Below are 24,604 nucleotides of genomic sequence, written 5' to 3'. Positions count from 1 at the left end.
TTCGACCTCTTCGCCTCTCGTTAGCCGTAAAATTGGTTTGCTTATGTTTATTTTACTTCATTCGGGACAGTATAGATGCCACCGGATTGTTCGAACCCGATGAAACTACAATTATTTAATTTTTAATTCATTTTTTAGATTTTCATTAGGGATAGTGCCTATGAAGGACTGGTGAAGAATGATATTTCTAGCGGTTTTATTAAGTTTACTGTCTGCTTCATATGGTAAGTATACTCTTTGAATGGCTTATTAATTCATGTTTATAGTAAGACACAACTATAAACAAAGCACACAAGATAATATACATAATATTAAGGCAGAAACACAAACGAAATTTTTTAGTGCTATTTTAGGATACAAATTAGCTAATTAAAATACAATTTTACTGTTATCGTCAAAACTATCAAACAAAAAAGGAATATTCGATGGAAAATATCTTGATGTTGAATAAGATGGTCTCACTATTTAATGGGAAATGCATATAAATGACTTTTTTTTTAGAGAACCACTGAATAGAATGAAACCAAACATGACATGAATGTTCCTTATGAGGTGCTGACCAAGTGTTGTTACTTTTTAGCCGATCCATCATCCAAGATTGCCGCCAGCGGGGGACTTACTTTTAACATAGGACCCTATGGGAAATGCATACAAATGACTTCTTCTAGAGAACCACTGAATGGAATAAAACCAAACATGGCATGAATGTTCCTTATGGGGTGCTGACCAAGTGTTGTTACTTTTTCTCCGATCCATCATCCAAGATGGCCGCCAGCGGGGGGCTTAGTTTAACATAGGACCCTACGGGAAATTCATACAAATGACTTATTTTAGAGAACCACTGAATGGAATGAAACCAAAAATGGCATAAATGTTCCTTATGAGGTGCTGACCAAGTTTTGTTACTTTGTAGCTGATCCATCATCCAAGATGGCCACCAGCGGGGGAACTTAGTTTAACAAAGGACCCTATGGGAAATGCATACAAATGACTTCTTTTAGAGAACCACTGAATGGAATGAAACCAAACATAGCATGAATGTTCCTTATGAGATGCTGACCAAGTGTTGTTACTTTGTCCCCAATCCATCATCCAAGATGGCTGCCAGCAGGGGCTTAGTTTAACATAGGACCCTATGGGAAAAGCATACAAAAGTCTTCTTCTAGAGAACCACTGAATTGAATGAAATCCAACATAGCATGAACAGTCCTTTCCTTATGAGGTGCTGGCCAAGTGTTTTACTTTGTAGCCAAATTTTATCCGTTTGTATATGATTTCAAAAACCCAAGTAGAGTCAGGTGAGCGATACAGGCTCTTGAGAGCCTCTGGTTTCATCTACCTTTGTCTTGTATTGCAAAAATAACTAAAACCAGTAGTGACAATTGATTGTTTAATATAAAATGCTTCTTTGATTAATGTAGGACAAAATGCACCAGACAATAGAGGAACAGAGTTTGTTATTGCCTTTATGGATAATTATAAAGTAGATTACGATCTGGAATTATTCGTAACAACATCACGCACATCAACAGTAAACGTCGAAGTCACGTCACCTAAATGGACCAACCCATCTGTCAACGAACAGTTCACTGTAACAGCAGGCGTCGTCAAGCAACTTTTCATTGATGTTAATTTGCGTTTGGAAGGAACAGTTAAAGAGTCGAAGGGCATTCTTGTGTCTGCAGACGATGAGGTGGTTATCTATGGTGTAAACAAACAGACAAAATCCAACGATGCTTTTCTTGGTCTCCCTGTAGATGTCCTATCAGATGAGTATTTTGCTGTAACATATTATCCACCCTACCGTAAGGCTCAACTATGTGTTGTAGGTGTGAGCGACTCAACCAATGTTCAAATAAAGCTCCCATCATGTTCAAATTGTGGAAGCGTGACCTATAATGGACAGAAATATTCAAAAGGTCAGACAATTTCTGTCATTTTGAACAGATTTGATGCAATCCATCTTCAAAGCACAGGTGATTTAACCGGAGCTCGAATCACTAGCGACAAGCCTGTTTCAGCATTCAGTGGTAATATGAAAACAAACACCGGATCAGGAAGCAGTCAAGATCACTTGGTAGAGCAGCTTACTCCAGTTAACACCTGGGGAAAGAGGTTTGCAACTGTTCCTACGCCAGCAAGAACCATTGGAGATTACTATAAATTTATTTCTAGTGAAGACTCCACTCAAGTTACCTATAAATGCAATAAAAATGGGCAGATATCGACAAATTCATTCACCTTATCCACTCTAGGTGACCAAAAACAACTTTCGATCAATTCTAACAATTATTGTTATATAACAGCAGATAAACCAATATTCCTAGTGATGATTGTTAAAAGTCAGACGTCTTCATCGGAACCAGCTGATCCCGCTATGCTTATAATTCCACCTATAGAACAATATGCTGCCGATTATACATTTACGACACCTAAATATACTGCTGGAAGTTACGAAAACTTTTTCCTTTTTGTTGTGAACAAAGCAGATAAGAGTGGACTAAAACTCAACGGAGGTTCTTTCCCAGCAAATACTGCTTACTACGATATTCCTGATACCGATCTTGTAGGAGGGTACATTTCAGTATCGGAAGGATCTCATACTGTTCGCCATACATCACCAATTTCTATATTTGGGGGATTTCTTTATGGAAAGGCTAACAAGGAGACGTATGGGTTCACTACAGGAATGAGGATGGCAAAAATTAATTCGGTATAGTAAAGACAGTTCAAATATTGATAACTGCAATTTTGTTGAAAATAATTTCTAAAACAACCGTTACTGTACCTTCTGTTGATTTTTTTCTAAGATATTATACTGGTCACCTTTTCCTTTATCCGTTTGTGTATTCAAGATAGAGGGATAAGTATTTCCTCATAATCTTTCTACTTAGTTATCTTGAGTAATCCCTGTGCCATGTGTAAGCACTAATATTTGTGTGAAATTATGACTATTGAACCACAAAGTTTTCCTAATAGAATAAGCCCACCGAATATGCGTTTTCCTGTCCAAGGCAGGTAATCTCATCAGTGGTTGCTTTGTGTCATATTTTCATCTTGTTTGGTTATTTGGTGTTAAAAATAGATAATCTGTGTTCCATTTATTCATATTATTTTTTGGCTGAGTGTGATTTAGAGATTGGTAAATTGTTTGAATTATAGATATGTACTGATTAGCTATGTCGTTGGATTGCTGGCTCGATGACGTACTCATATGACTTTAAGATTACATTTACAATTAGATATCTTTGCATTATTGTTTTCGTAAAACTAATATTTTTTTGTATTTGCACTATCAAGGCATCCGCAAAACTATTATATACTCATCAGAAAAGACCTATAGATGTGTTATAACAAACGTATGAAATTATAAATGAAAGAGTGACACATTTAGCTCGTTAAGGGGAATTGATTGCTCATATACATGCTTAACACGCCACATTATGTATATGTTTGGAGCCTAAAATTCAGTGGTTGTAGTTGGTTCATGTCTGTCACATTGGGGCAAATTGTAGCTGACTATACAGTATTGGTTTTCATAGTTGAAATATGTATGACTACCTATAACTGCTTACTTACAGGTCAATTGAACTCTGTTGATTAGTTGTCTTTTTGGAAGTCATAACACATATATTTTTATATTAACATCTTTTATCTGGTATCTTTCTTTGTGTCCGTTGCTTATTTATTTTCGTTGCAGGTATGTGTGCCGACTGTCACAGTCGTCGGTGATGGTATTGACAATGATTGTGATGGCCTTATTGACGAAGAACTGTGCACAACAGCAAATCAAAATAATGGTAATGTAATAAAAGGAAGAAATGACGATGTAATTACGTTTTTGTTTCTCGGTTAATCTGCTGAGACAATATCAGTAAGATTTGTTAACGCATTTTATTTTAGTCTTTTGGAGAAGAAAAAAACCGCATCCAGTGTACAAAATTATGAGCTTGGTATCTGTGATGAGCTTTAATCTTAGTAAAGGTTAAACGCCAGTACATAACTCAATCATTTGGATAAACACCATCGTAAGAATATCTTTTTTTTTAATCTTATAGTTCAAAATTGATATATTTATTTCATTCAAAATCAAATAGACGGTCTGCAACATCTTCGCTAGCCAAGGGTTACGATCCACTCCCGCTCTCTTCACCCTTGGCGGATTGAGATAATATTTCGGAGACACAAGGTAAGGATTTTTATTGGTTGCAGTAGAAACTCGCTGCATCCGATCAAAAAGCGCCTATAACATGATCACGTGTAAATGTAGAAAGTGTTTGTAAACAATTGCCACGTGTTTATTGTGCAACAAGTCTTTACATCTATAAACTAACGACTATATCTAGTGACAACTTGAATGTTTTTAATCATCTAATAGAAGTGTCATTGTATGTTTCATTCACAAATGCATGAATGTTGACGTATATTTTCGTCTCCGGCTTTACCAAGTGGGTAGAATCTAGACGTTACCGTGATTTTACCTTCATTCTGAAGAGTTCAAGTGCTACCATTGGTTAAAAATAATGTATTCGGAATGGGCGTGACTTTAATCTTCCGATAGATGGCGCAATATTAATATCACAAATGTTGGCTCAATCCGCCAAGGGTGAAGAGAGCGGGAGTAGATCGTAACCCTTGGCGAGCGAAGATGGGTCTGCAATGGCAAGTCGACAATTTTCAGAAGCGTTATACACGAACTACTCCAATCACATATAAAAAGGACTATATACCACAGTCACTTGTATATAAAAAAATACGTTTAGGTAAATAGGCATTTATTTCAGAGACAAGTGCCTCTGCTACAAATGCATCACGAAAACTGCCAGTGACTTCGTCTCGATTATCCAGGGTTTTTATCTACTATCCTTCTAAACGCATGATATTTGTTTTATTTGTATTATTCAGATGACGATGGCGATGGTGTTTCAGATGAAGACTGTGCTAAACCGCCTCCAAGTAAGTAGTATGGACGAACTGTCTAAGGGAAACAACTATGTTTGGAAAATAAGTCAGAACTAAGTATGCTGACAGGTTTTTAATCGACAAATGGAGAAGACATGTATATTTCATTCATTATTAGCTTCCAACGTGATTTGAACTTTCTTGGTTAAAAAAGTTCCAGCTAGGTGAGCGCTATTGAATTTGTCATTATTATTTATTTAATAATACTTGACGACTTTTATATTTAAAGTAAATTTTGCCTGATTTGGTTAATTTGATTTCTCAACGATCTAATTTCTTGCAACAGACAATGTAACCATGTATGTTTTAAATGCAGTTATTTTTTAATCACAGCCTACAGAGCTGTATGTCCGTCCGGAATAAGCAGTCTGTCAGCATGCAGCGGTGTCCACTCATTGCCAGAAAATGAACTACTCTTCACAAATCTTGGTGTGTCCGACGCGATTTTCAATATTTGTCTTCATCAGGAACACTCAATCGCAGTAAGATGAAAGCCGAGTTTTCAAATGTTAAAGACAATGTTGAATTTAATTTCAATGTAATAACACAATGCAGAAACAGTTCTCATGTTAATGATCATCTGACATTAGATCGATTCTATCACCACGACACTTTGTCTATGAACACTGCCTCATACCTGTGGTATCTCGAATCAAAGACTGAGTTATCAATACTATTTACAATAAAAAATAATAATAACAGATTGGAACATTTTATACATTTGCCTATTACAGTTAATGGAGCATGGACAGATTGGGCATCGTGGGGTAGTTGTTCTGTATCATGCAATCCTAGCGCGTCTGGAACATATACCAGGATCAGAACCTGTACGAATCCAGCACCAAAGTATGATGGGACACAGTGTGTAGGTGATACAAGTCAGTCAAGTTCCTGTTCACCCACTATTTATTGTCCAAGTAAGTTACGATGTAACGGTAATAGTCATAATCATAATAGATTATTTTGGAAATAGGTTTATACCTAGGATAAAACTGAATTTTACATGCAGAGATCGGATGAATAAGCAGTCATTTCAAAACAAATATAAAAATAAACCAATTCAAACTTAATTTAAAAAAAAACCTGTATTAACGTTATAGTTCATTTCTACAATGTGCATTTGGTGTCTTTACTTTCAAAAAAACTAATGATGCAAATGATCAGTTATCGAAGAAGTTTAACATAATTCAGGTCATTTATCCAAATATCCTCACAGTGCGTCACAAATGTTCGACTCTTTCTACGCCTGGCGATATTGATATTTATTTTTCCTCAGCAATCTAGTTCTGAAGCAACAAACAACAACAATTTTGAGCTCATGTATGTTTGTAATCACCCTGGAGAATACCTTGAATAATGTGTACGCTATATTTGCACTTAACCCTGTTTTCGTATTTAAAAAAACAACATGAATACAGGCTTTAATACTTTTTTGGAATTTTGAATCCTCAATGCTCTTCAACTTTGTACTTGTTTGGCTTTATAAATATTTTGATATGAGCGTCACTGATGAGTCTTATGTAGACGAAACGCGCGTCTGGCGTACTAAATTATAATCCTGGTACCTTTGATAACTATTTAACAAAAACTATCAACTCATAAAAGTATAAGTAAATGGTATCTTACCAATGTTTTAATTAGATCTTTGAATATAGTTTACATTGGCACTAATATCGATTTTGTCAGCAGATAATTAAAACATAACTAAAGTTGTATTCTTTAAAAACGGGATATATAAAGATGCACACACGTTTATTTTTATCTATTAAGAGATAAACTCCTAACTATCCTACTGCCTGTAGATACATTTAGTTTTGGCATTGCACAAGTCATGTCTTCTTCGACTGTCCATGACGTTAAAATACTTAATCCCTGGTATTTCACAGTATAATTAGAATAAACAAAGGCTGCGATTTTTGTATTGGATCTTAGATTAGAATTGCTATCCAAAGGGCCAAGTGAGATTTTCTCATCAAATGGTATTCTTCGTCCGTCGTCGTTGTCTGAAAATTCTTTTTCCTAAAATTACTGGGCTACATTTGTCCAAACTTTGCCTCAATCATCATTGAGCTATTTAGTATTAAATGTGTTTGATGCCCCTGTATATCGACGAAGAAAACCGACATGGCTTAGAATATAACAATGGGGTAAAAGGCTATAGATAGGCTCCGAAATATACAAATTTTAAACAATTCAAACTAGAAAACAAACGGCCTCATTTGTGAACAAAATAATTAACAAAAGACAAATATAATATACAAGAACACACGACAACCACTGAATTACAAGACAGGTACAGAATGAATGTGGCGGGGTTAAACTTGTTTGAATGCGCCGGCACTCCCCTAACCTGGAACAGTGACGTTACTGTACAATATAAGAATAAACTTTAATAAAAAATGAAAAGGACTTAACTTATCAGAATGATACATAACAGAAATACATCTAACAAATGCATAGATTGGACGTGGCAGGGTAAATGAAACTATAAGGTCTATTGCATCCAACAGTAAATGTGTGGGTTTTTTTTCTCAAGCTGAGCATACATTATTTAAGAAATAATTCATGGGGGCTTGAATATATCGTGATTTTACCACGGGTTGGCCCTTTATGACAAATATTTTACCCCTGAGCGAATTATTTCGATTCTGATAGGACACATACGGCAATTCTTTTGGATCGAAGCGTGCTAGGTGTAGGCAAATATTTGCCGTTCCCATAAATAAACGCACTAATAAACTAGCGTAAAAGAACGCAGCAAACTGCATTAGTGACATGCTTAAACTATTTAAAATAATGTATTTAGACAGTTTTGGATGAATTTGATGATTTATTTATATGTCTTATATGATGTACAATAAAGGGCTTTTGCCACATTTTAGCATCATTTGTGTATGTTTCCTTGTGATGATTTTCGGATTCACAAGCGTGTATTTTCCCGTAAAATGCTTACATTCTAACGTCATTGTTCTATGACGTCGGGTATCTCATTCATAAAAAGCATATGACGTGGGAGTACAATCGGAACAGCACTGGCAATATATTCATATTTTACCACGGGTGTGTACTCAAAGCGTTTGAAGGACGTCATGTTAGAATAATTAAACAATATATAGATATTTCAATACTTCTTATTGTAAAGGTTGACAAGTTGTTCATTCAATGATTAACAATTGATTGAAAATTACAACTTTAATTAAAAGTGTCTTACATTTATTTCAGATAATGATCCAATAAAGGGGGACAATTCACATAAACTTGTTGTTTAACAAATGTTGTCATTGCATTTCAAACAAATGGCATTTTTAAACACACTTAAGATAAAATGTGTGCATATGTTAAATAAATCTCGAAACAAATGTTGCCATTGATAAGTGAGACGAAAAACTACAATGTCTTAACAATCTTTCATAAGGACGTTTGTTCAATGGAGGTTTCTTATGTCTTTTTCGGAAGATGTTACATAATGTTAGAATGGTGGGTTCATCCTCGTCACATATTGTTGTCTATATGTAGCAATAACGGACGTTTCTAAATGCTTGCTTTCTTATTGATACATTTTAGATGCACTCTTACATTTTCTTGTATTGTAATTTTACCATTTTTTATATGTTTGATGGCTTTCATTGTGCATTTGAAATAGATAAAGAAAGAGTATAAATAATTGTGCTTCTATCAAAGTCAAATCTACAAATGTTTCTGAGATTTTGTAATTTGAATTGGCACCTCATCTGTTGCGAGGAATTCATTTTAAACTTTCATAAAAGTTCATCGAAGTTAGTGCCAACCTTTAGTGCAAGATATTTATCTTACTCTTTTTTGAATATTATTTTGATAATTGCTAAAAGAATCTTTTTGAAACTTATTCATGAGAAATTATAGGCTTTTTCTCATTTTAACCTTGGTGGCATACTGTAACCAAGACGTTTAAATAAACAAAACTAGAAAATGCATGATCTTGAAAGTTATTCATTGCGTTTTAAGTTATCTCTCTGAGTTTATTTAGACTATTTTCAATTGTGAGTGATATCTAAGTACCTATGTGAAAGAGTTAGATACAGATATTTTTTTCACGTTAATGTTGTTTTTTCCTCAGTTGATGGAAACTGGGGATCATGGGGTTCTTATGGCTCATGTTCAGTAACTTGTGGAACTGGCGATCAAACAAAGACAAGATCCTGTAATAATCCTACTCCTGCACACAATGGAAACCAATGTAGTGGTTCAGGTACTAGCTCAAAAACGTGTACCATGGCATCATGTGCAGGTAAGGCTTCGTTTACATTTTGATTTGTTAGTTTAGTTTTAACATGTTTCGTTATAGTGGATTGGAAACAAGTTATTGCAACTTATATTAACCCCTTTCCACTTTGCGGGTGCGAGTGCTGCCTTGTAGCGACATTAGCATGATCTTTTTCGATATCTACAAGGATGTCTTTTATGTTCAAGAGATATGACTCTCTCTCTCTTAACACGGGTCAGTCATTTATCATCCCCTTCCGATGGACTATCATCGTTTCCTCAAGACCATACTCGCAAATGGTTTCAAAGGAGAGCAGATAATTCAGTCCCTGAAATTCCCCCCCCCCCCCCCGGAGAGGGGATCGAATCAGGAACCTTTGTGTTAGCAGTCCGATGCACTAACCACTACACCACGGTTCTCGTTGATTTGTTTGATCTGTGCTGTACTTTATATAGTTTCCATTATTATTGGCTTTAACAAAATATCCAAATTTTTAAAGAAGTATATAGTAATAACATTTTGCATTTACAGTAAACACACCGAAAATAGTGTATGTCTGTTAAGGATTAGATTAGTTAATATGTATTGGTGGTAGGACACATTTTTTTCGTTTGTGTTAAAAAACTAACAAACAAGGGAACAACCTTGTTTTTAAACCTTGATAAATAGCAATTAAATAAGACATAAAATACCAAGGAGTAAGAGTAGATAAGAAATTTCTAAACTGACATATGACCTTCTTCGCTTCTGATTTTCCATTGAATTTAAAATGATTATATCATATAAATATAAATTGTATATATCCTTCAAATGAGGTTCGGTTTTTCAGTCATCTAGAAAGAAGACATTGAGAGGTTTTGTCTTTAACATACGATTGGAAACCTTAGTTTTGAGCAGCAATGAGCATATAACAGTCTTTAGATGTTATCTTATATTGTAGTAAATGGTAACTGGGCAGATTGGACGACATGGACCTCTTGCTCTCTGAGTTGCGGAAGTGGAATCTCAAGTAGAAGTAGAGCATGTTCCAACCCAGCACCAGCTAACAATGGATTGGACTGCAGTGGCGCCGGTTCAGAAACTAAAACTTGTACTCTTATTGCCTGTCCTAGTAAGTATGTCTATGTCTTAAGTTCATTTCACATTTTCAAGAAAGTCGTCTTTCAGTCGCATAAATAAAACTAGGACACGATATTATTAAACGCTGTTAAGTTAAGGTTAAAGGTTTCAATCGATTACTTTTTTTATGTATTTTCATTAAGATATTTTAGAGACGTTATGTTACTACATTGCAGCATGAAGAAACTATTTATTTTTTTTTTATTCAAAACTCCTCTAAATACTGTGTTGAAATTTTAAATACACAAAACTATTCCGTCACAGACGTTTAATTTGTTTCTGTAGTTGACGGTCAGTGGAGCAATTGGGTATCATGGGGAACTTGTTCTGTAACATGTGCAAGCGGAACTCAAACGAGGCAACGTCAGTGTGATAACCCTACACCACAACACAGTGGGCAAGTATGCAGTGGTTCAAGCACAGACTCAAAGACATGTACACAAGTCACATGTCCAGGTACGTTCTTAGATATATCATTTAGAAATATTGGAAAAAATCGACATCAATTTGATAATACCTCATGGTATGAAGTATTTACCTTTCTACCTTTACGTCAAAACTGTCAGACGACTTCTAACAGCGGGGGTTATTGCCTTTTAATAAAGATTTTTTATTTATTTTTCAAATTTTTGCTTTGTATCTTCAAAATTATAAGATTTAAAGACAAATTTTCCATGTGCAAATGCTCAACAGGAAAATATCTACCAATTAGTTTATATTGCCGAAATCGTCTGGAGATTTTGCCCTTTAATTACGATTTTTTGTTTATCTTTTTTTTTTTTGCGTTTTTGCCTTATATCTTAAGGTCAAGTTACAGTAAATAGGCTATGTCACATATTTTGTTAACATTTTGCATAATTTTTATGATTTTGGCTTAAAAGAATTCAAGCAATCATTTATCCAAAAAAATTAAATATGTTAATTCATTATTTTTTCGATATTCAGTTATAGTCGAACGAGCCTAAATCTGTATGCAAAATATTACCAAAACCAAAGTCAACTGAAACGAGTGTTCATCCAATCATTGAACCAATGCATGCACATATAATAAACTTAGTCTTCTCTGCACGGCTTTATCATTTTTTACGCATCCATAATAGTTATCAAAGGTACCAGGATTATAATTTAGAACGTATAATCGTCATGAAAATATTTCACTCGGTCAGTGTTGATGTGAAAATATGGCAGCAAATTAATTGTCGTGTTTTAAAGCTTGTCACGTTTGTAAACAATCAACAAAGAATTAAGCATGTATATTGAGGTAAGCACGTGTATGACATGTACAATAAGATATAGTTTATTTCGATATTGGAGCGATGTTTACGTTCGTTGACTCTCTCTGCCAATTTGGGTTTTCCCTTTCTATTTGCGTATTGCGATCACCTGATTTTTACGAGAAAGGCCACGCTGAGGTAACTGCATACGGAAAATATGTTGGCGAATTATTGCCTTGAAATTCAATAATTTAAAAACATCAATTTCTTCTAAATTTGGACTTATTAAAAAAATTTCATTCAGAAAAAGGTATATGCACATAGTTTTATAATAAAAGCTAGCCATTTAGTTATAAAAAAACATATGCATCATTTTTATTTAATTTGAAGTTTCATATGACTTAAAGAACTAAAATAATTAATAGATAGTTAAAAAGTTAACTTAATAAAAAGAAATATTCAGCAAGAAAAACTCTACAAATACGTTAGATCGCTAAAATCGTCCGATCACTCGTTATAGAGTTATTGCTCTTTATTGACTTTTTTATGCATTTATTGTGTTTTTGTCTCTTATCTTGAAAACTATAATATATAGATAGACACTTTAAAAAGCAAGAATAAGATAAGCAACACAAGATCTACAAATAAGCCAACATAACCAAATCGCTCGTAGACTTCTTATTGAAAAAATTGCCCTTTTATGGCAATTTTTAGCCAATTGTATTCCTAGAATCTTGAAGATTATGATAATAAAGCAAAACTAGATCTACAAATAAATCAGCTTGCTGAAATCAGCCGACGACTCCTTACTGGAAATATTGCTCTTCAATGATGATGTTTACCCTTTTGAGTGTTTTATCTTGAAAATTATAAAATATAGGACTGACACTTTAATAGCAAAAATGATTAGCCAGATAAGATCAAATGTGTCCACATTGCCGTAATTGTCAATCGACTACCTACAGGAATGGTTGCTCTGTAATGACCATGTTTACCAGTTTTGTGGTTTAAGCCTTATAAAAGATAAATAGACACTTTAAAAAATAAAAGTGAAGACCTTAAAAAAATCAAATGTTGTCGATATTATAGTCGAATTTTTGCAGGAGTGATTGTCTTTAAAAGACGATTCTTTACTCTTTTTTGTGGGTCTGAACAAAATATAAAGAAGATAGATAGAATATGTAGCAGTAATAACCAAATAACACCATCGGAGAGTGTTACTATCAATGATGCACAGAGACTTAGATGACCGATACAGTTTCTCTTGTGTTAAATGACGGAGTAATAAATACATAACATAAGAGTATATTTTATACATGTTATACTAAACGTTACTATTTCCATTTTAATTGACATTTCAGTTGATGGTAATTGGGGAAGTTGGGCGTCCTGGGGTAGCTGTTCAGTAACGTGTGCAAGTGGAACCGAAACCAGACAACGTTTGTGTGACAGTCCAGCAGCACAACACAACGGACAGGACTGCAGCGGTTCGGGTACAGACACACAGACATGTACTAAAGTCGCATGTCCAAGTAAGTATAGATGATCATTCTAGTAATGAAATTGAATAATTGGTCGGGTTAAGTCGAGTAAAAATTGCAGTTGTTTTAAAACTATATTCTAACTAAACATAAAGAAAGAAATCTTTAATCTGCAATAAGTTATAATTCATATGCCTTTTGTGTTTTATCTCCAATCTATAGATTGTCCTTTCCTGGATTATACATCGGTAAATCCAGGAAAGGGATTCGGACCATAATAATTTCAAATTATTCATTTTTATTTTTATCAAAGACGATTGGGTTTGAACTGCAAACACGACACCAAATCGATTGATATTTAGAACTGCATTCTTTCAAACTGTGTTCTGTTGTTCCCTTATAAAGAAGTAAACTACAAAAGAACCATAGAGCTCTACCTTTTACACGACAAACTTTAATACACAAGAACACAAAAAAAACATAAACATGTTAACAATATTCAAAATGCGATAGTTGATGAATTATTTTATGAATTATTTGATTAATGAAATTGAACCTTAAAAATATCATCGTAATCTATATTATTAACACTGTCTTGAACCGTAATTGGTACCAACTATCCCTAGAAAGTAGAAATCCACAATGTTGCTTATGTTAAAACATTATTATTCTTCCTGTCACTTCTTAGTCGATGGTAATTGGGGAAGTTGGGCATCCTGGGGAACTTGTTCCGTCACGTGTGCAAGCGGAACCGAAACCAGACAACGTCAATGTGACAGTCCAGCTGTAAAACACAATGGTCAGGACTGTAGCGGTTCCGGTACAGAAACACAGACATGTACTAAAGTCGCATGTCCAAGTTAGTGTAGTAAATAAAATTTAAAAAAATGCATTAATATTTTCAGAAGTGAACATGTTAACTGAACACTCTAACATTTTGCTGAATTTCTTTAAATGTTGGAATCAGCCTTTTGTGGAAGGATGGATAAGAAGTGTGGAACTCATTTTACAGGTTAAATCGAGTAAAATTAACAGTTGTTTAAAACTGTATATAAACTTTAAGTAAACAAAACAAAATATTCCTTATCCTGCAATAAAATATAAACTGTAAATATTTTAGTCTCTAACTCTAAATCGGATACATATGTTCATCGGTAAATATATATAAAAAAAAAAAAAAAACGCTTCGGACGCCTTGTTACAAAGCAAAATCACCCGACCTTTTACTCTTTAACAACTGCCCTTTTCTGGTTCTCTTCGTGGTAAACATTGAAACTCAAGAATATTAAAAATTTCTAGAGAACACAAACATCATCAAATAATATTCCAATTCAAACTACTTGATTTATGAAATTGAACCTTAAAACATCATCGCAATCAATGTTATTGCCTAACACTGTCTTGAAGCTTAAGTGTTACTGTCAACAAAAATTGAAAATCCATAATGTTGCTTATTACATATGTTAAAATATTATTTCTTCTTACACACATTGCTTAGTTGATGGTAACTGGGGAAGTTGGGCTTCTTGGGGAACTTGCTCCGTATCCTGTGCAAGTGGCACCGAAACCAGGCAACGTCAATGTGATAGTCCAGCACCACAACACTCTGGACAAAGCTGTAGTGGTTCGGGTACAGATATACAGACATGTACTCAAGTCCCTTGTCCAGGTATGTCTTATAACAATTTTGGAATATGCAGTTATGAAACATATACTAGTATACAATTCTCAAGTTATTATTAAAGTGACGAAACATATGACAACACGTACATTATTTAGATTTGTATGATTTATTTTTTAAATAGCTATATCATGCTTAATATTATTGTTCATATTTTATTTTTCATAATCTCGTTTTTTTATGCTTTAGCAAAAGCCTAGTAGAACGTGCTCGAAATTTGTTTATTTGTTGTAAATAGTAAATGAATTGATATTGTTGAAATATGCACTTCACTTTTTTGTACATACCTGTCTTTTATAAGGGTATATTTCAAGAACGTTTATAACATGAGATCCTTTAATTTTGAGTGCGTTGAATTTCAATTTTCCAAGAATTTATGAAAGATAAAACTAAATATTTTATACAATCTCAAAGTTGATGGTATGTGGGCTGTATGGGGTGCATGGGGAAGTTGCTCTGTAACATGTGCAAGTGGTACACAGGATAGATCCAGAACTTGTGCTAATCCTGCACCAGCTTATAGTGGTGCCAATTGTGTTGGGTCAGCTGCAACAACAAAAACATGTACTCTAACACCATGTCCAAGTAAGTAAAATATTAATTAAGATTCCAGGCAAAAATTCAAACTGTTGTAATTAAAACTTTACACAAAACCATTTGATAATGAAAATTGTTCTTACGAAAGCATTTTATACTGAACTAGACTGAGTTACAATTATATTGCTGTGCGAAAACATAACGTCATCTATTTTTGGATAATTATTGATTCCTATATCATTGTTACTATTTATTAAAGGTACTAGGATTATAATTTAATACGCCATACGCGCATTTCGTCTACATAAGCCTCATCAGTGACGCTCAGATCAAAATTGTTATAAAGCCAAATAAGTACAAAGTTGAGGAGCATTGAGGACCAAAAATTCTAAAAAGTTGTGCCAAATACGGCTAAGGTAATCATCATTTGTTTTAAAAGTTGTTATTTTCGTCTATGTATCAAAATATTTCACAAATTCCTTTGAAAATTTATCACAATCTCGTGTCGATTTGTCAACTTTTGGTGTTAAAGTTTGAATTTTTTAAGATAAAAAATTATAATTGTAAATACTTGTATTGATCATGAGTCAATGAATCTTTCCTAGCTTACTTTTTTAATCTATATTCTGTTATGTTACTGTGTACAACAATTTATGTATTGTCCTTTATGATATATAGTTGATGGCGATTGGTCAAATTGGTTATCATGGGGGAGTTGCACCGTAACATGTGATGGCGGAACACAAGATCGCACTAGGTCGTGTACAAATCCTACTGCACAATATAATGGAGCACCTTGCGCTGGCAATGGTCAGGAAACACAATCGTGTAATACTCAAAGTTGCATAGGTAAGTATCAACCAAGTTTGATAAGTGAAAAAGTATTCATGTATAGCTGACTGATTTCTTTTCAAAGATTTTTAAGTTGGGGAGATTTTAAATCTGATTTAACGTTCTGATATTAATCAATATTGTTATGCCACAAAAGATCTTTTCAATTTATTATTAAAAGAATAAAACAAAAATGAACAAACTGCGTGTTTTTCAATTTTGATGGAATAATGCAAATATTGAAATTAAAATGGCAATAATTAAACATATAAACTAGGCAAAGCATTCAAAGTCAATGAGCTATGACTAAAGGTGCAGGGCCAAATAACCTCCATAGGAATATTAAATGACATGCTAATAAGACTGCATACCACATACCATCGACCTATCTTTAGTGGTGAATTCCCTTTAAACTAAGCCAAACCCAAACTTTCACTTGTAAAACTATGTCAAAGTTTCATAGTCAATTATCCATGATGAGAGGGTAGAGCCATATAATCTCCATGGAAAAGAAACATTCAAATGCAAACACAACTGCATAACAAATACTAGTATCATTGATTTAACATTAGTCTTTTGTCTAAAAATTTAATCACAAACTGTAACATATAAATAATGGCAAACATTCAGAATCAATGAACCGCGACTGAAAAGGGGTGAGGGGGGAAATAATTTCCACCGCAATACGATGGGTCAATTCATATACATCTGCATACCTTATATCATTGACCCATCACTAATAGTTGATAGATGAACTGACATAATCACAAACTAAAATATGTAAACTAAGCTGAAGGCCGTACGGTGACCTATAGTTGTTAATTTTTTGTGTCATTTTGGTCTCTTGTGGACGGTTGTCTCATTGGCAGTCATACCTCATCTTCTTTTTTATATAAAAGTTTAAAAATCGCTTTGTCTAAAACTTATTTTGTTTTTAAACGAGCGGAAACTATTGGATAGTAACATATGGAGTCAATGGCAATATCATACTTAAAAATGACTATCTTTAAACTTGTCGTCCATAGAGAATTGTGAACAACCAAACCAGGCGTCGGCACTTATGGTTGTAAATACTAAGAATTTCCTATCTCAAAAATAGATTACCGTAACTAGATTTAGTAAAAATATTTCAGAAATTTGGGTCCTGAATGCTACTAAACTTGGTATCTTACTTAGCCTTGTAACAGTGTTGATCTTGAGAGTGTCACTGATTAGTCAGGGGAAGACAAAAAGTGCATCTGGCGTACAAAATCGTAGACCTGGTATCTTTGATAAGTTTTTTTCACACATCCTGATATAATTATTTTAAACAAAATAAAAGCATCGTGCAATTGGACAATAGCGTTTTGGGTTATGTGTTCTGTCAATTGTGATACTAAATGAAATTAAAAAATAAGAATTTTTGATTATCCAATGGCAGCAAATAAATGGCGGTTTTCTAATGTAAATCATTCGTTTCTATTGAACATCATTCCAGCAGCATCAGTAAAAGGAGGATATATCTTAGAGTTTACTATTCCTTAAATGATTCTGTTGATCGGTGGCTCCTGCACTTACAAGGAAGCTTTTGGCCCAAGAGTTTTTTGTTTTGTTGTAGTTATTCCCTCGAACATTTATGGACGCCAGCCTGATTTGGTTACTGATATGGAATATAAGGGGGAAGGGGTTGTTTGTGTTAAAATTTTAAAACTTTGCTAAAATATATACTGAGTGCCAATGAAAACGCAACATTTTTATTTTTAAAAAAATCTTATAATTTTTATTTTATTTATATTAGAACTTTGTATAGTTGGTTGAAAATCACTTTTAAGACAATTGTCGACAACTTTACTGTTGAGTGATTTTTGGAACAAATGCGAAGCAAGGGTTATTTTGAACGAACATAAACCGAGTTCACCGCTTTTCAACATACGCACCATTTTTACGATTTTGTCATTTAAAGCTTGGCTAATATCGTGAATTTTCCCAGCTTAATTGTCAATAAATTTGGCATGATCCAATGAAGCCTTTCACAGCATACAATTACGAGAAGACTGAAGTTGTAGCCTCTACAATAACTAAAAACATCCACAAATTCAACCAAAATGAATCATTTAATGATAAGCCACATCCCGGGGTACAAAAAGCAAGAAACGCCCAGCAAGACCGATACATTTGGTCTTTAACATATCCGATATCGACTCTGATTGTTGTCCAAAGGTCACGAGAGTTCAATAGTAGTCCCGGTAGAACCTTTGGAGCAATTTCAGTAAAGCACCATTTGCGAAAAGAGCACCACAGTCTTTCCTTAGTGACATCTAAACGGCCGTCTGGCGAAAACATTGAATTCTGTAGACCAAAAATCATTCATTATGTACCAAAAACCGTCAGTGGTGGCTACATAGACATTTGGACTCGCCTTGGCCAACAGTCAGGCTTTTCGTCGGATTTTGGTCCGATCGAGCAAATTTTGCACCAGATTTGACATGGTTTAGACGATGAAAACCACCACCAATGTCATAAAGTCAGCTTGAGTTTGCTTTGCGGGACAAGTGGAATGACATTCCTCGGGATCACATTAAACGTCCGGGATGATCAATTCTACGGCGCTGTCGAGATTGCGCTGCACCTCTGGGTTGTAACAATTTTTGTTAGGTATGTGAGTTGATGATTCCTTATTGGATGTTTCGTTTACCTATTGTGCCCGAAAGATGACAATGAAACATTTTTGTTTGATATCGTTCTATTGTTAAAATTGTTAATTTTCAAGAACAATTTATTTTGAAGGATTATCATTTCTAATATAAATTTTAATTTTGAAAAACCAAGTGTTGTGTTTCATTGGCGCTCAGTATAGGTTTTGTCGAACCACGGAATACCTGAAAAATACCCCACTTAAATTATTTATATTTATCTATTTCTGTATTTTCTTCCATAAGATAATTGTATTCACACATTGCAAATTTTTCCAAACAGTTGATGGGGCATGGGGACAATGGCAGTCTTGGGGTGTGTGTTCAGTTTCTTGTGGTGGTGGTCGTCAATCAAGAATGAGAGTATGTGATGATCCAAGGCCAGATAATGGCGGACTTCCTTGTAGTGGTTCATCGAGCGAATATGGCAACTGCAACATACAAGCTTGTCCAACGTCAGGATATGGGGCATACGTACAAGTAGGTTTCAGTGGTTAAGTTGTAGTATTTCTAAATACATTTATTGATGTTATTGTTCTTATGTTATGAATTGTTCATTTGTGTAAAAAAGAGTGAAAAGGAAGTTGAAAACAAAACACACTAAACTACAGACATTGATAAAAACTGATGATTAAATAAAATATGTATATGTTGCATTATTTTTTATCTCATTTCAAATTTTTCCGTATTCAGCTATGAAAATCAGCAAATTTGAATAATACAGATTTTGCACCATCCTGGACTAAACTGAAAAAATCAAATGATTTGGTAGAAAATGTCGAGTTCATTTTTGAAATGAATATATGGTTTATCAAAATTTATCAAACTGGTCTGAACTGATTTAAATTGAAACATAAGTTTTAGATGACAAAGTTATTTCTCCTTAATGTCTATTAAATAATGTATTGGTTTTCTTGGTAGACATGTCCAACGGGATGGTTTTCATGTCAGCATGGGTCCATTTCTTGTATTGATGAGGCATTTAAATGTGACTGCGACGAAGACTGCGAGGATGGCAGCGATGAGACAACGTCATTTGCCAGTTGTGATCCATATGTTTTAGCGACTTGTCCTAGCGGTGCTGATAGTAAGTAACTTCTGAAAGACTCGTAAACAATAAATAGAATTTTGACATTCATTTTTTACAAAAAGTTTAAAGCCATATAAAACGAGTTTCTTATAATTATAATGTGATATATAATTATTATATCAATGCATTCATACATACGAAACTGAGTCATGTATGTACGGGTTGTTTTACATTTATTACGAATCTATAACGTATTATCAAAAATCAAATGGCATTCTAAGATTGTTGAGATAATTAACTCCCGAGTTTGTTGCCAAAGTTAGTTGGATCGTAACATGGGTAAACAATCAACACAGAGAACGTGATCAAATGAACATGAGTAAATTTAAAAGCCATATAATATTTTTATTATTTTAACTGGGAAGTTATTATAAAACTTTTCCTTAGAGCTGTCAATTCTTGGAGAACCAGATATTACTATTTCCCTTCCCGTACATGTTTATTTACATTCATTCATCACGGGTTTCTTCTCACACTTTGTTACTGTGTGGTGACTGAAGTTCTGACGAGAGATCTTGTTGTTTATGTTATTGCATACGGGAAAATATCGGCTCACTAATGTAGGGGAAGCCATCAATTAAAAAATTTGCATTTATAAAGATTTTAATAATATGAATGATTTTCTTTTACAAAAATGTGTCCGTATTCTTTTTTTATAGTAAAACTTAGACATTCAAGTATTTTAAACACATTCAATTTTGTTTTTAATTAGAAGTTCATAATCCATACATTATTGAATGGATTATACTCCAAAAATATTGCACGGTGTTTTTGTTTTACATTTTATGTAGTATATGTATTATGTGTAGTGCAGGGATCTGTCTTATGTTTTATCTTTACATTATTTGAAATATTTGTATATATTTTCGCAAGTGCAAGTACATAAATTTTCGAGAATTTATTATCGGTTTTTCAATTCTTCAGTATGTACAATGTAGACCTCCGTTAAATTGCAAGCAAGTTTATTATTTTCTTTTTCACTTAATATATCCTGGTTATCAATATATTATGACAAATAAGGTGCAACAGTAGCTGGCCAATATTCAAATCTCATGAAGCAATATAGATCACCCATGATGCAATTCAACAAGTTATGACAATGCATAATAGGATAAACGTCTCTTGCTATTCAAACATCACCCATGATGCAATTCAACAAGTTATGACAATGCGGCAATATGATAAACGTCTCTTGCTTTTCAAAAATCACCCATGATGCAATTCAACAAGTAATGACAATGCATAATAGGATAAACGTCTCTTGCTATTCAAACATCACCCATAATGCAATTCAACAAGTTATGACAATGCATAATAGGATAAACGTCTCTTGCTTTTCAAACATCACCCATGATGCAATTCAACAAGTTATGACAATGCATAATAGGATAAACGTCTCTTGCTACTCAAACATCACCCATAATGCAATTCAACAATTATTGACAATGGGGCAATATGATAATCGTCTCTTGCTATTCAAACATCACCCATAATGCAATTCAACAAGTTATGACAATGCGGCAATAGAATAAACGTCTCTTGCTATTCAAATATCACCCATAATGTAATTCAACAAGTTGTGGCAATGAGGCAAATAGGATAAACGTCTCTTGTTATTCAAACATCACCCATAATGCAATTCAACAAGTTACGGCAATGCGACAAATAGGATAAACGTCTCTTGCTTTTCAAACATCACCCATGATGCAATTCAACAAGTTATGACAATGCATAATAGGATAAACGTCTCTTGCTATTCAAACATCACCCATAATGCAATTCAACAAGTTATGACAATGCGGCAATATGATAAACGTCTCTTGCTATTCAAACATCACCAATAATGCAATTCAACAAGTTATGACAATGCGGCAATAGAATAAACGTCTCTTGCTATTCAAACATCACCCATAATGTAATTCAACAAGTTGTGTCAATGAGACAAATAGGATAAACATCTCTTGCTATTCAAACATCACCCATAATGCAATTCAACAATTTATGACAATGCGGCAATAGGATAAACGTCTCTTGCTATTCAAACATCACCCATAATGTAATTCAACAAGTTATGGCAATGCGGAAAATAAGATAAACGTCTCTTGCTTTTCAAACATCAGCCATAATACAATTCAACAAGTTATGACAATGCAACAACATGGATAAACATCTCTTGCTATTTAAACATCACCCATAATGCAATTCAACAAGTATTGACAATGCGGCAATATGATAAACGTCTCTTGCTATTCAAACATCACCAATAATGCAATTCAACAAGTTATGACAATGCGGCAATAGAATAAACGTCTCTTGCTATTCAAACATCACCCATAATGTAATTCAACAAGTTGTGTCAATGAGACAAATAGGATAAACGTCTCTTGCTATTCAAACATCACCCATAATGCAATTCAACAAGTTATGACAATGCGGCAATAGGATAAACGTCTCTTGCTATTCAAACATCACCCATAATGTAATTCAACAAGTTATGGCAATGCGGAAAATAGGATAAACGTCTCTTGCTTTTCAAACATCAGCCATAATACAATTCAACAAGTTATGACAATGCAACAACATGGATAAACATCTCTTGCTATTTAAACATCACCCATAATGCAATTCAACAAGTATTGACAATGCGGCAATATGATAAACGTCTCTTGCTATTCAAACATCACCCATAATGCAATTCATCACTCAAATGAAATATTTAAAATAGGACGCAGTCGTTAACTTACAGATGAGACGACTTTTCTATTATATTAACATGTGAAAACCGTTACATAAATATAATTTATGGGAATTAGATACTTTTCAACGTTTTGGGGTTATCCTGAAATATCACTGAAATTAGGTTTGAAAATAAACGTATCGGTAAAAAGGCTATTCATATTTTGTCCTGTGATTTTACTCTTTGGTAGACTGTAGTAAAAATGGTAGATTGAACTCCATTAAGGGCTTTAAAATTTTATCCGGAGACGGAAATTCAATATAATTGTTTACTCTGTTTCAGAAATATCGACCATATCACTGGTGACTGTTGTATGTATGATTGGAACAATAAGGATGCTGTTGACAGTGTTGTGGTATTAATGAACTTGATAATGATATAATGAGATACATGGCTTATATCGTTTATATATGATTTAACCTATTTTGTCAACTAGTTGAAAAAATTGAGTTGTATATAAAAGTCCTAGACATCAAACTGTATGAAAAAATAAAGCGCAAATATATCCTTGAATGTAGCTCAATGAAACTGATACATATTTTATGCACATATCTTGCTGTATTTTATGCACATATCTCTATGCAATTGATAGGTTTTTTTCGTACTGATCTGCAACTGCTTGCCATATTATTATTATTACAGTGCGTTTCTTTAAAAGAACGAACAACAAAAATCCTCGAAAAATACATTTATAACATAATAAATATCATTAAAAATTGTTTTCTAAAACAATTTAAAATAAAACCCCTCAAATAATTAGAAATGAAATTATATTACTGAATCAACTGTGAAATTTGAAAGTAGATAAAAATTAATACCATTACAGTATTGTGTAACAATTACAAGACATTTTCATACTGATTTTCTGACTAACAAACGGCAATGTCTGTTAATTGTTTCTTCATTTTTTAATTTTGTTTTGTGTTATCTTATCTTATATGTTTGTTCTATTGTTTTATACCTTTTTATAGGAACTTTTGAATAAATCATAATTATATGACTTTCATCATTAATCACTATTCAAATGATAATTACCAACAAAACAAAGTTAAACTAGACCACCATAATAAAAAAAATGATATTTAATTGCTAATGGGAGAATAACCAACTAGAGTTACCGCAATTTAACGAAAATCAGCAATGAGGAAATATTTGACACGCATGCAAACGCACACTCATACTCTTAATATCAGCACAACAATATCAATCTTTAAATTTGCAGTAGCAAATTTTTGTTCTTTCTTCGCCGTGATTTGAAGGATCGAGACAACACCGCTTGCACTATGTCGAGCGCTCTTGACCACTCGGTCACCTAGACTGAACTTAACATTCAGCTTTCGGTTGCCTATTGTTATCTTTATCACAGTACACTATATATGAGACATGAAGGTGGAATTGATTGCAGATAAGCTAAATCATCGGTCTCTAAGGATCGTAAGATGCAGTCACAGAAATAACTATTTGATAAGTACGTCTAAACAAGTTACAACTCTACGACAGATCCATCAAATGGATCCCAGTGAATGTGATACATGGCTGAAAACATATCAAAATTGAGAAAAGAAATGGGGAATGTGTCAAAGCGACAACAACCCGACCATAGAGCAGACAAAAGCTATATTCATTATAACTCTAAATAACAGCACAACAATACCAAATCTTCAAATTTGTCGAAACAAATGTTTGGTCTTTGTTCGCCGGAATTTGAAATCATGATATTTGAGATGTCGTGACACCACCGACTGCACTGCGTCCAGCGCTCTAGACGAATCGGCCACCTAGACTGAATTTAAATTTAGCTTTCGGTGGTCTAGTGTTACCTTTTCTCGTTAGTAGAATCCATAGTTATAACACAGTACATGATATATTATACATAGTCTCTTGTTCATAGACCAATCATCTATATAATGGATTGTTGAACCTCTTTTTGCACCAAATGTCATGACGTGAATAACATGACCAAATACAGAATATATGAAAATGAACAAAACATAAAAGAAAATTAAGATTGATAACATACTACACAGCATTTGTTAT

General features: G+C 33.7%; 1 protein-coding gene across 1 annotated transcript; it reads left to right on the top strand.

Annotated features, from left to right (window-relative positions):
* Positions 1-139: 139 nt before the first annotated feature.
* On the top strand, positions 140-23,209 carry LOC143072624 (SCO-spondin-like). The gene is made up of 16 exons (XM_076247663.1): positions 140-224; positions 1,422-2,713; positions 3,701-3,800; positions 4,906-4,956; positions 5,697-5,879; positions 9,059-9,229; positions 10,146-10,316; positions 10,610-10,780; positions 12,900-13,070; positions 13,708-13,878; positions 14,518-14,688; positions 15,115-15,285; positions 15,916-16,086; positions 19,024-19,220; positions 19,662-19,827; positions 22,850-23,209. The coding sequence occupies exons 1-16, from the start codon at positions 179-181 to the stop codon at positions 22,927-22,929; spliced, it is 3,483 nt and encodes a 1,160-aa protein (XP_076103778.1). The 5' UTR covers positions 140-178; the 3' UTR covers positions 22,930-23,209.
* The last annotated feature ends 1,395 nt before the right edge of the window (positions 23,210-24,604 follow it).

The sequence above is a fragment of the Mytilus galloprovincialis genome, chromosome 4 (assembly GCF_965363235.1).
Source record: "Mytilus galloprovincialis chromosome 4, xbMytGall1.hap1.1, whole genome shotgun sequence".
Taxonomy (NCBI): domain Eukaryota; kingdom Metazoa; phylum Mollusca; class Bivalvia; order Mytilida; family Mytilidae; genus Mytilus; species Mytilus galloprovincialis.
The sequence above is the reverse complement of the archived record's forward strand: the minus strand, read 5'-3'. Positions and strand labels throughout refer to the sequence as shown.